Source organism: Lepidochelys olivacea (genome assembly GCF_965140295.1).
Source record: "Lepidochelys olivacea isolate rLepOli2 genome assembly, chromosome: 13".
NCBI classification, from domain to species: Eukaryota; Metazoa; Chordata; order Testudines; family Cheloniidae; genus Lepidochelys; species Lepidochelys olivacea.
Genome location: NC_140423.1, coordinates 4,063,878 through 4,076,200, shown reverse-complemented (window position 1 = coordinate 4,076,200; position 12,323 = coordinate 4,063,878). Strand labels below are relative to the sequence as shown.

The 12,323-nt window shown below is 48.4% G+C and overlaps 1 protein-coding gene across 8 annotated transcripts in view; it reads right to left on the bottom strand.

Moving 5' to 3' along the window:
* The window catches only part of RTEL1 (regulator of telomere elongation helicase 1), a 119,868-nt gene that overhangs the window by 64,544 nt on the left and 43,001 nt on the right, over positions 1-12,323 (bottom strand). For all 8 annotated transcript variants that reach the window (XM_084645450.1, XM_084645454.1, XM_084645449.1 and 5 more), the window contains 2 exons: positions 4,315-4,355; positions 2,398-2,483 (listed from right to left, as the gene is read on the bottom strand). In XM_084645450.1, coding sequence (XP_084501576.1) covers positions 2,398-2,483; positions 4,315-4,355 — 127 coding nt within the window. The remainder of the gene's footprint in view (positions 1-2,397; positions 2,484-4,314; positions 4,356-12,323) is intronic.

The window sequence follows — 12,323 nt, the reverse complement described above, 5'->3', positions numbered from 1 at the left end:
TGTAACAGCAGCCAGGTGTATTCTAACTGAGCTCATGGACTTAAAGACACAAGGTCTGAGAATCAGGTCATCTAGGATCCTTAAGAGCGGAGCTTCTGAGGCTTTCAAAGAGTGATGAGAATACCAGGAATGGAAGCTTTTCCACTTTTGAGGTAAGTCTTATGAATAGTAGGTTCTGAACATTGGCCAAGCAGTTTAACTCCATGCCTGGAAACAATTAAGAAGCCAAGCCTGCAAGTTCTGAGATGAAAGGTTGAGAAGGCACCAGACCTGTGAGACAGAAGAGCCTCCCTGGGAAGGCAGAGAGGCATTACCAAGGAGAGATGAAGTAGAGCGGAGTACCTCACCTGTCTAGGCCACGAGGGCACTATCTCCAAGTGGCATGGAAGCAACAAGAACAGTCATCTCATTTAAGGTCAAACAAGTAAGTTCATCATATAATTTAGTGTCTTATTTTGAATATTTTTTCAGAAAAAAATGATTGTTCAAGGAAGTGCAAACATCATACTACATATACACATACTGAGTCCAATTCAGATTTGGGAGCCCGGACCCACAGTTATAAACATTCTGTTCATATGATACATAAAAAAAACATTAACGTTGTCAAGCACTCAGAAGTTAGGAAATCCCAGAATTAAGGTTGCCATGCAGCCTGTCTTTTGTCCCCTCTGCATTCAAATCAGGCAGTTTTCTCCTCCATGCTTCCTGAGCCCAATGGTGGGGTCATGGAGAGCACTGGATAGTCTCCCTGCTCTCTGTTCACGTTCCCAGACCCACACCCAGCATGTCCCACAACAGTCCAGAGAGCTGAAATTGTAGGGAGATTTCTGCGTGGTCTCTGGCTAGAGCAGTGGTTTTCAAACTGCGGGTCGCGACCCAGTACTGGGTCGCGGAATGTAAGGCACTGGGTTGTGGCAGCTCTGGTCCACACCAGTGACCGGGCCATTAAAAGTCCCATTGGTGGTGCTACCCGGCTAAGGCAGGCTAGTTCCTACCTGTTCTGACACTGCGATGCGCCCCGGAAGCAGCTAGCAGCAGGTCTGGCTCCTAGGCGGGGAGGCCACGGGGCTCCACATGCTGCCCCGCTCCGAGCACTAGCTCTGCACTCCGATTGGCTGGAAGCCAGACAATGGGAGCTGGCGGGGGAGGCTGTTGGTGCCTGTGGGCAAGAGCCACGCAGAGCTGCTTGCATGCCTACGCCTAGCAGTCAGACCTGCTGCTGGCCATTTCCAGGGCGCAGCGTAGTCCGCGGTGCCAGGACAGGCAGGAAGCCTGCCTTAGCACCCCCGCTGACTGGGAGCTGCCCGAGGTAAGCCCACACCCCAACCCCCTACCCCAGCCCTGAGCCCCCCCCCCCAAAACCCAGAGCCCCCTCCTGCACCCTACACCCCTCATCCCCGGCCCCACACCAGAGCCTGCACCTCCAGCTCAGAGCCCTGACCCCCTCCTATACCCCAACCCTTTGCCCCAGCCCACAGCCCCCTCCCACACCCTGAACCACTCATTCCCGGCCCCACCCCACAGCCCTCACTCCCACACCCCAACCCTCTGCCTCAGCCCTGAGCCCCTACCACACCCCAAACCCCTCATCCCCAGCTCTGTTGGGTCACAGGCATTAACAATTTTCTTCACTGGGTCACCAGAAAAAAAAGTTTGAAAACCACTGGGCTAGAGCATGGCTAGTATGAACAGAATCTTTGGGAATTCAGCTGATAAAATCTAAGTCTCTACTGAGCATGCACAAACTGAGATTTTGCAAAGGCTAATAACTTGGTCAAATTTGTGTGGATTTTCACAGAGATACCAAAAGTAAATCCCTGAAGCAAAGGCCACCCCAAATTTCAAGTCCCTCCTCCAAAGCATGGGGGCAAGAGAACATTTCAAAAAAAAAGTTCACCAGAATTTTTTAACATGGGCAAAACAAAATATTCAACCTGAGGCAAACATCTGTCATGAAAAATTTCAGCCCAAATGGTTAAAGTTTGGCAAAGTTACTGCAACTGAAAATAGGGTCTTATAAAACTTTAACAACAGGTGGTGTTACCAGTTCCATCTCAAATACACATTAATTTGTAGAAACATGTGCCTAATTAACCAAGCTTCTTTTATCTCTTGCTCTGCTTGTTCCCCAGGTCCCTCATTGTTCAGCATTTGTTGGGTTATAACTTTAAACTTTTTTAGAGCTAGGGCTTATTTGTCTAGAGAATGCTGTTCACAACCTTATGTCACAATATAGACAACAAATGTAAATGAACATAGAGATGCATAAAATAGGTATTTGGGCAAGTCAGTGCTAGACCGCAATGCTGGGAACTCCAACATAAGCACCCATGTGTGAAAATTTGGTCCAAAGCGTGTAACTACAATTCATACACAAAGAAAGAACCAACATACTCTCCAATAGTCCAGGCTTTTCTCCATGACCGGATACGAAGGGAAGAACACCAGCAGCCCATGCGGTATAATTCGCACAAGATTACCTGCAACAAGGAAGATGGTGCAGAATAACTCACCACTCAGAACACTTCCACTCCAAGACATTGGTAGGGCATTAGCCAACTTTTCTCAGGGCACAGAACTGGTCTTCCTACAACTCCCCTTCAGCTTCTTGATGGACAGGGTGGGAGAGAGAAGTGAGTGCCGGAAGAAGAGTATATCATCACCACTATTCTAGCCTGGTTAGCGTTCCACTGAACTATACTGACACAACATAGCCACGTACTACATTTGATGGAAGAGATGGAAAATACCTAATAAGTTGCCCTGTCCATCTCCATGCCAGGGTTGAATTTTTTCCTGGGGGAGGTTTTCTGGTGTTTTGTCCACTTTCCTTGGAAGTCTTCTATAATTTTATACTATACATCTCACTGACAAGAAGTTTTTCTGATATGTAACCAAAATGTTCTCAATTTCATCCCATTTTGCCTACTTAGACACCTTCATTCCACCATAAATATTTCCTTTTCCACTCAAGTTTATCTCCTTCAAAACATTTCTAGACTAAGAGATATTTAAAGGGGGAATATGTTAAGTCATCCTACACAATTCTTTTATTCTTTCCTCATAAGTCAATTTCCTCTGCTCTCTTATGATTGTAAGAATTGTACCAAGAGAGGCTTGATGAAATGGTGTCTCTGCATATGCTGCCCAATTCTGCACTGGCCTTCTTTGATACTATATAGCATAGCAAACTGATGCTTAATTTACTGTCCACTATCAACTTCTCTCCTTTTCCAATTTGTATCTCATCCTATTTTTTAACCATGTTTCTGGCGCCAGCTTTTCAGACCAGTAGATAAGCAGTTGTGTGCAAAATTGGTGTCCTAAATTGCAAGTGGTAACTAGATGCAATTACCTGGCTTTCATATGGGATTATATTAATTGCATGTGCAAATATTTGTATGTTGAAATCACGTAATTGCACACGTAAATGTACCTAGTTGGTTACTTGGTACAAACAAGCATCTGATTTGTGCATGCAATCTGACCCTTAATCTCTTCTTGTGTTATCTGTCCTCACGAGCATTTAAAACACCCACAAATTTAATCCTCAAACAAAAAACTTGATTAAACACATAAGGTTGCTTACAGGGAATAGCCACTGAACCAAACCCTTAAAAGCAAGGTGATATCCAGTTAAATTATCCTTCTTTAACAAACCGTTAACCCCTATCATCTCATCACCACTTCACTGACAGACTGCTCCTCTGCAAACGTTACATACACTCCAAACGTACAAAACCACAGTATCCACCCCCCACCCCCCGCCACACTACATTCCTTATAATTGCATTAAGACCAAAATCCTTAACTCTGATGTTAGTATGTGTGTTAGACATTCACCCGTTGCTGAAGTGCAAGATTTATTTATTGTCCCATGAGGAAGTAACGGATTAGGGTTAAGGTTCTGTGTTATACTATATCCTATGGACAAACAATTCCAATTTTATTTATGTCGTCAGATCTTGTTTTATTGCTCCAGTGCCACCTTATACATACTTTACCATTGTGAACCTTGCTTTGTCTAAGTACTGTACAATTATGCTGTGAAAGATGGGCTCAGAAAGTTGATAAACTGACTTACAGTGTATATATACACACCTTGTAATTAGAAATTGCAATGTTCTTCTAAAATAATAAGCTAATGACGTCAGGAAAGCACAAGAAATTCCTTAGTCAATCCAGATGTAAACCACCTCCTTTCTGGGTTCCAAACCTGCTTAAGCTTGTTTAGAAGTCATTTCCCCCACTCATTTATAAATAACCCAGAGCAGAAGCTTGTTTCCTGAATCTGGTTATAACTTCACTTACCTATTGTTTTCCCCAGAGAAGACAGACATTCCACAGAAAACCTACAAAGACAACAATATCCATCAGCATCACCATCACAATTCCCTTTTATTAACTCACTCTTGTTTGGAATAATGACTGCACCGCTAAACCCACATCCTCTCTCCCTCTCCTGTGCCTTCACTCCCCTCCTGATGGATAAACCTCAAAGTAATAGGCAATTCAAGCATTACCTCTAGCAGTCATGATGTCCGAGTTTTCTTCACTTATTTCCTCCCACCTTGCTTTGCAGGATGACCCCACAGTCCTCTAGGAAGAAAGACGAAAGAGGCTCTACACCTCCAGATGCTCCATAACACTATGATCTGCCAGTATGGGTCACTACTAGTGCAATACATTTCTTATTGCTCCACAAGAGCCAAGCACCTACATAGAAACAGAGGAAGATCCTGGACGACTGGAAAAAGGCTAATGTAGTCCCCATCTTTAAAAAGGGAAGGAGGAGGATCCTGGGAACTACAGGCCAGTCAGCCTCACCTCAGTCCCTGGAAAAATCATGGAGCAGGTCCTCAATGAATCAATTCTGAAGCACTTAGAGGAGAGGAAAGTGATCAGGAACAGTCAGCATGGATTCACCAAGGGCAAGTCATGCCTGACTAATCTAATTGCCTTCTATGACGAGATAACTGGCTCTGTGGATGAGGGGAAAGCAGTTGACGTGTTGTTCCTTGACTTTAGCAAAGCTTTTGACATGGTCTCCCACAGTATTCTTGCCAGTAAGTTAAAGAAGTATGGGCTGGATGAATGGACGATAAGGTGGATAGAAAGCTGGCTAGATTGTCGGGCTCAACGGGTAGTGATCAATGGCTCCATGTCTAGTTGGCAGCCGGTATCAAGTGGAGTGCCCCAAGGGTCGGTCCTGGGGCCGGTTTTATTCAATATCTTCATAAATGATCTGGAGGATGGTGTGGATTGCACCCTCAGCAAGTTTGCCGGTGACACTAAACTGGGAGGAGAGGTAGGTACGTTGGAGGGTAGGGATAGGATACAGAGGGACCTAGACAAATTAGAGGATTGGGCCAAAAGAAATCTGATGAGGTTCAACAAGGACAAGTGCAGAGTCCTGCACTGAGGACGGAAGAATCCCATGCACTGCTGCAGACTAGGGACCGAATGGCTAGGCAGCAGTTCTGCGGAAAAGGACCTAGGGGTGACCGTGGACAAGAAGCTGGATATGAGTCAACAGTGTGCCCTTGTTGCCAAGAAGGCCAATGGCATTTTGGGATGTATAAGTAGGGGCATTGCCAGCAGATTGAGGAACGTGATTGTTCCCCTCTATTCCACAATTGTGAGGCCTCATCTGGAGTACTGTGTCCAGTTTTGGGCCCCACACTACAAGAAGGATGTGGAAAAATTGGAAAGCGTCCAGCAGAGGGCAACAAAAATGATAGGGGACTGGAACACATGACTTATGAGGAGAGGCTGAGGGAACTGGGATTGTTTAGTCTGCGGAAGAGAAGAATGAGGGAGGATTTGATAGCTGCTTTCAACTACCTGAAAGGGGGATCCAAAGAGGATGGATCTAGACTGTTCTCAGTGATAGCAGATGACAGAACGAGGACTTATGGTCTCAAGTTGCAGTGGGGGGAGGTTTAGGTTGGATATTAGGAAAAACTTTTTCACTAGGAGGGTGGTGAAACATTGGAATGCGTTACCTAGGGAGGTGATAGAATCTCCTTCCTCAGAAGTTTTTAAGGTCAGGCTTGACAAAGCCCTGGCTGGGATGATTTAGTTGGGGATTGGTCCTGCTTTGAGCAGGGTGTTGGACTAGATGACCTTCTGAGGTCCCTTCCAACTCTGATATTCTATGATTCTATGAAGATCCTCCTACAACTAGCTTTTGTACATTGCATGTCAGCAGCATCCAATGCCCCAAACTGGTAGGAATAGTCAAGATGGCAACAAGCAAGCAATCTCTATCAACAGCAAAATTAACAATTTTGAGATGTTGGGTTTTAGCAGTGAAGAAAATCTAGATCCTAACATATCAGCCTTCCATCAGTGGAAGTACACATTACCACACATAATGAAGTTAATTATTAACAGTAATAAATTCAGGAACAGAATCCTGTCAGAGAGAGCCTGTAGAAGCTGCCAACATTGTGATGATTAAAACAATGGATGATGAACTAGGTGTGGTGGTGCTGTGGGAAAAAAAGGAGATGGGTTTGGCTGCTGTATTACTAGTGACAACCAAATTAGTCACTGTCCCTAAGCACTTTTTCTTTGGCTCAGCACTGCTTGAACAGTAGCATTCTGTCTGTGCTGGTTTCTATGGAAATTCCCCACATTTGGTCCCTATTTTCATCTCCTTGTTTCCTTCTCTTTAGTTCCAGACAGTTTTGCATGCTCTGTTTTCTTATTACGCCTGTGAGGGGGAGTAAAAATGGTTACTCACTTCTCGTAACTGTTGTTCTTAGACATATGTTGTTGACATCCATTCCAATCAGGTGTGTGCGTGCGCACATGCACGTTGGCCGGAAGATTTTTCCTTTAGCAGCATCCCGGGCCATCCTGGGCGCCCCCTGGAGTCACGCCTTCATGACACTCAATACAGAGCCCTGCCGACCCGCCACCCCTTCAGTTCCTTCTTGCCAGCTACTCCGAGAGAGGGGTAGGAGGGAGGGTATTAGAATGGACACAAAGAACACATCTTGAAGACCAACAGTTACAAGGAGTGAGTGCTTGTTCATGTCCATTCCAATCAGGTGACTCCCAAGCCAAGTTCAGGAGGTGGGGTTGGAGCTGTCCAGTGATTGGAGTACTGCTCTTCTGAAGGCCACATAGTCTCTGGCCTGCTGGGTAATCGCATAATGCATGACGAAAGGGCGTATGGAGGACCCCATTGCTGTTCTGCAGATTTTCTGGGTGGGAACCTGAGCCAGGAACGCTGTAGATGAAGCCTGTGCCTTGGTAGAGTGCGCAGTGATCGGAGGTGCGGGAACATCTGCCAGGCTGTAGCACTCATGGATACAGGACACAATCCATGATGAGATGCATTGGGATGAACTGGCTGACCTTTCATCCTGTCCGCCACTGCTATGAACAACTGGACTGACTTTCTAAATGGTTTCGTCCTCTCGACATAAAAGGCCGGTGACCTGCGGACATCCAGAGAGTGGACTCTCTGCTCCCTGCCGCTGCAATGAGGTTTAGGGTAGAAAACGAGGCGGAAGATGTCCTAGTTGATGTGGAACTGCGAGACAACCTTTGGGAGGAAAGCAGGGTGAGGCCTGAGCTGAACCTTGCCCTTACACCCTCCTGGCCGAGGTTATTGCTACCAGGAACGCAACCTTTTAACAGAGGTAGAGCACAGAGCAGGTTGCTAAAGGCTCAAAAGGGGGCCCCTATGAGCCTAGAAAGGACCAAGTTGAGGTCCCAGGCAGGAACCAGTTGACAGACGTGAGGGTATAACCTGTCGAGCCCTTTAGGAATCAGCTGACCATGGGATTAGCAAATAGAGAGCAGCCCTGCACACCCGGGTGGAAGGCCGAGATGGCTGCTAAGTGCACCCGTATAGAAGACATCGAGAAACCCTCCTGCTTCAGATGGAGGAGGTAGTCCAGAATGTGCAGCACTGGAGCCAGCATTGAGGGCGAATGGGGCTGCACCAACCAGATTGAAAATCTCGTCCACTTGGCAAGGTAAGTGGCTCTCATAGAGGGTTTCCTACTGCCAAGGAGGACCTGTCTAACCTGGTCTGAACAAGAAAGCTCCAACAGATTTAACCATGGAGCTTCCACGCCATAAGATGGAGTGACTGGAGGTTTGGGTGTTGGAGACATCCATGATCTTGTGTGAGAAGGTCCGGGGAAAGCAGCAAGGTAATCGGGGCTCCCACGGACATGTCTATTGGGGATGTATACCAGTGCTGATGGGGCCACGCCAGTGCTATCAGTAGGACATGAGCTCAATCATTGCGGATGTCGAGCAGCACCTTGTGAACAAGAGGGGGTATGGGCGGAAAGGCGTACAGGAGAGAATCTCCCCAATGGAGGAGGAACGCGTACACGCTGGAGCCCATGCTGTGATTCTGGAAGGAGCAGAACTGCTGGCACTTCCTGTTGCGTCGCGTGGCAAAGAGGTCTAATGGGGAAACCCCACCTCTGGAAGACTGAGATTGCAACATCTGGGCCAAGGGACCACTCGTGGCTGTGGAAGGACCTGGTGAGGTGGTCCACCAGCTCGTTCTGAACCCCAGGGAGGTACGACGCCTGCAGGGGAATTGAATGTTCTACACAGAACTCCCACAGCATGAGGGCTTCTTGGCACAGTGGAGAGGAGCGTGCACCCCCATTTGTTGATATAGAACATTGCTGTCATATTGCCTGTCATGACTGATACACATTGCCTGGTTAGGTAAGGACAGAATGTCTGACATGCTAGGTGCACCGCTCTCAGTTCTCGGACATTGATGTTGACACGCAGATCTGCTTGTGACCAGAGGCTTTGAGTTCTGCAGTCTCCCAGATGAGCTCCCCAGCCCAGGTCTGATGAGTCCATCACCAGAGACAGCTGTGGGGCAGCGAAGAGGACCCTTGAGTACACCTCCTGAGCGTCTAGCCATCACAGGAAGGAGTCGAGGACCGGGCGAGGCAGGGTCACAATCCTGTCCAAGCTGGGCAATACACTGACGAGAGCCATGACTGGAGAGGTTGAAGCCTGAGGCCGGCATGCTGCACCACATAGGCACAGGCTGCCATGTGCCTGAGAAGTTTCAGGCAGTTTCTCGCTGTAGCGATGGGGAACTGCATGATGCCTCAGATTATGTCGCTGAAGGCCTGAAACCTCGCCTGTGGCAGGTATGCCCTGACTTGGGTCGAGTCCAATACTCCCCCTATCAACTCTAGCCTCTGGACAGGAGACAGAGTCGATTTCGTTTCGTTTAGGAGTAGACCCAGTGATCGGAGTCTCTCAAAGCTGACTCTGATAAATGTGACCTGAGACTCCACTTGGGTCCTGGAGCGGCCTTTGATCAGCCAGTCATCAAGGTACGGGAACACCTGTACCTGGTGCCTCCGCAAGAACGTGGCAACTGCTGCCATGCACTTGGTGAATACTTGAGGTACTGCTGACAGGCCGAACAGGAGGACAGTAAATTGGTAGGGTGTACCATTGACCACAAACCTGAGATACTTCTTGTGGGGCTGAGTGACTGCGATGTGAAAGTATGCGTCCTTCAAGTCGAGGGCGGCATACCAATCTGCTGCATCTAGCAAGGGGATGATGGGAGTTTCTTCACGAACCTGCTGAATTTTCGCAGGTCTAGGATAGGCCTGAGGTCACCTTTGGCTTTCGGTATTAGGAAATACTGGGAATAGAAGCCCTCCCCCCTGTGCTCCAGAGGAAACCCCTCCACTGCCCCTAGCGATAGAAGCAACTGCACCTCCTGGATGAGTAGATACTTGTGAGAAGGGTCCCTGAAGAGGGACGGGGAAAGCGGGTGGAAGGGTGGCAGGGTACAGAATTGGATGGAGTATCCCCTCTCTACTATGCAGAGCACCCAGACGTCCGAAGTGATATGGGACCATGCACAGTAGAAAGGGGAGAGTTGGGAAGAAAAGGTAAGGCAGGGTAGATCCAGTTTCTGATTTGGTGCGTCGTCCTCAACCGCACCTTCAAAAGGCCAGTTTAGGGCCAGAGGGCGGCTTGGGCTGGCAAGAGCCCTGGCCTGAGGATGGGTGTTGCCTCCTCCTGCCACTCCTGTTCCACCTCCAAGAACCATCCTGTCGGTTCTGCTGACAGAATCTCGGAGGAGGTTGTGGTCTGAAGTGTCACTGCTGCGTGGTAGGAGTGTGCAGACCCAAGGACTTGAGGGTGGCTCATGAGTCCATCAGGCTGTGCAGCCTCTTGTCTGTCTTTTCAGATAGAAGTCTCACCCTCAAATGGGAGGTCCTGAATGATTTGCTGGACCTCGTAAGGGAGCCCCGAGACTTAGAGCCAGGAACCCCTCGTCATGGCTACCCCAGTTGCCATGACCCTGGTGGCAGCATCTGCAGTGTCCAATGCGGCCTGGAGGGAAGCACGGGAGACTAGCTTCCCCTCCTCCACCAAGGCCGAGAACTTGGTTCAGGAGTCCAACAGGGGAAACTCCGTAAATTTGGCTATCGCTGCACAGGTATTGTATGAGTACCTGCTGACGATGGCCTGTCGGTTCGAGATATGGAGCTGCAGACCCCCTGTAGAATAAACCTTTCTCCCAACAAGGTCTAGATGCTTAGTCTCTCTGTTTTTTGGGGAGCCCTTGGAAGCCCTCTCTCTCATGCTGGTTAGCAGCATCCAAAACAAGAGTCAAGCGGTGGGAGTATAAATGTTCGAACCCTCTGGAGGGCATGAAATAACACCTCTCATTGCGCTTGGCAGTGGGTGGCAAGGAAGCTGGGGTCTGCCACAGTGTCTTGGTGGTGTCCACAATGGTTTTAATAAGTGGAAGGGCAATACGTGAAGGTCCTGAAGGTGCAAGGATGACCACCATGGAATCAGCCTCCTGAACTACCTCCTCGGCCTTAATGCCCAGACCCTGAGCAGCCCTGCACAGCAACTGCTGCAGCACCTTGTTGTCCTCAAGCACCAGGGCTACGGCTGTACCCATCAATGCTTCATCCGGTGACGAAGAGGAGAAAGCTTTTACAATGAGCGGATGCTCCCTGCCATCCGCCCCCAGAGGGTCCCGAGACTCTTGGGGCAGTGCTGGTGCTAGTGGTGTGCCAGACGGTGCCAGAGCTGCAGACGCTGGACCAAGAATCACAGAATATCAGGGTTGGAAGGGACCTCAGGAGGTCATCTAGTCCAACCCCCTGCTCAAAGCAGGACCAAACCCCAATTAAATCATCCCAACCAGGGCTTTGTCAAGCCTGACCTTAAAAACTTCTAAGGAAGGAGATTCTACCACCTCCCTAGGTAACGCATTCTAGTGTTTCACCACTCTCCTAGTGAAAAAGTTTTCCCTAATATCCAACCTAAACCTCCCCCACTGCAACTTGAGACCATTACTCCTTGTCCTGTCATCTTCTACCACTGAGAATAGTCTAGAACCGTCCTCTTTGGAACCACCTCTCAGGTAGTTGAAAGCAGCTATCAAATCCCCCCTCATTCTTCTCTTCCGCAGACTAAATAAACAATCCCAGTTCCCTCAGCCTCTCCTCATAAGTCATGTGTTCCAGACCCCTAATAATTTTTGTTGCCCTTCACTGGACTCTCTCCAATTTTTCACATCCTTCTTGTAGTGTGGGGCCCAAAACTGGACACAGTACTCCAGATGAGGCCTCACCAATGTCGAATAGAGGGGAATGATCACGTCCCTCAATCTGCTGGCTATGCCCCTACTTATACATCCCAAAATGCCATTGGCCTTCTTGGCAACAAGGCACACTGTTGACTCATATCCAGCTTCTCGTCCACGGTCACCCCTTGGTCCTTTTCTGCAGAACTGCTGCCTAGCCATTCGGTCCCTAGTCTGTAGCGGTGCATTGGATTCTTCCGTCCTAAGTGCAGGACTCTGCACTTGTCCTTGCTGAACCTCATCAGATTTCTTTTGGCCCAGCCCTCCAATTTGTCTAGGTCCCTAGGGTATCCTACCCCTACCTGCCACCGTATCTACCACTCCTAGTTTAGTATCATCCGCAAATTTGCTGAGAGTGCAATCCACACCATCCTCCAGATCATTTATGAAGATATTGAACAAAACCGGCCCCAGGACCGACCCTTGGGGCACTCCACTTGATACCGGCTGCCATCTAGACATGGAGCCATTGATCACTATCCGTTGAGCCTGACAATCTAGCCACCTTATAGTGCATTCATCCAGCCCATACTTCTTTAACTTGCTGACAGGAAGTCTTACTGTGGGAGACCGTGTCAAAAGCTTTGCTAAAGTCAAGAAACAATACATCCACTGCTTTCCCTTCATCCACAGAACCAGTAATCTCATCATAGAAGGCGATTAGATTAGTGAGGCTTGACCTTCCCTT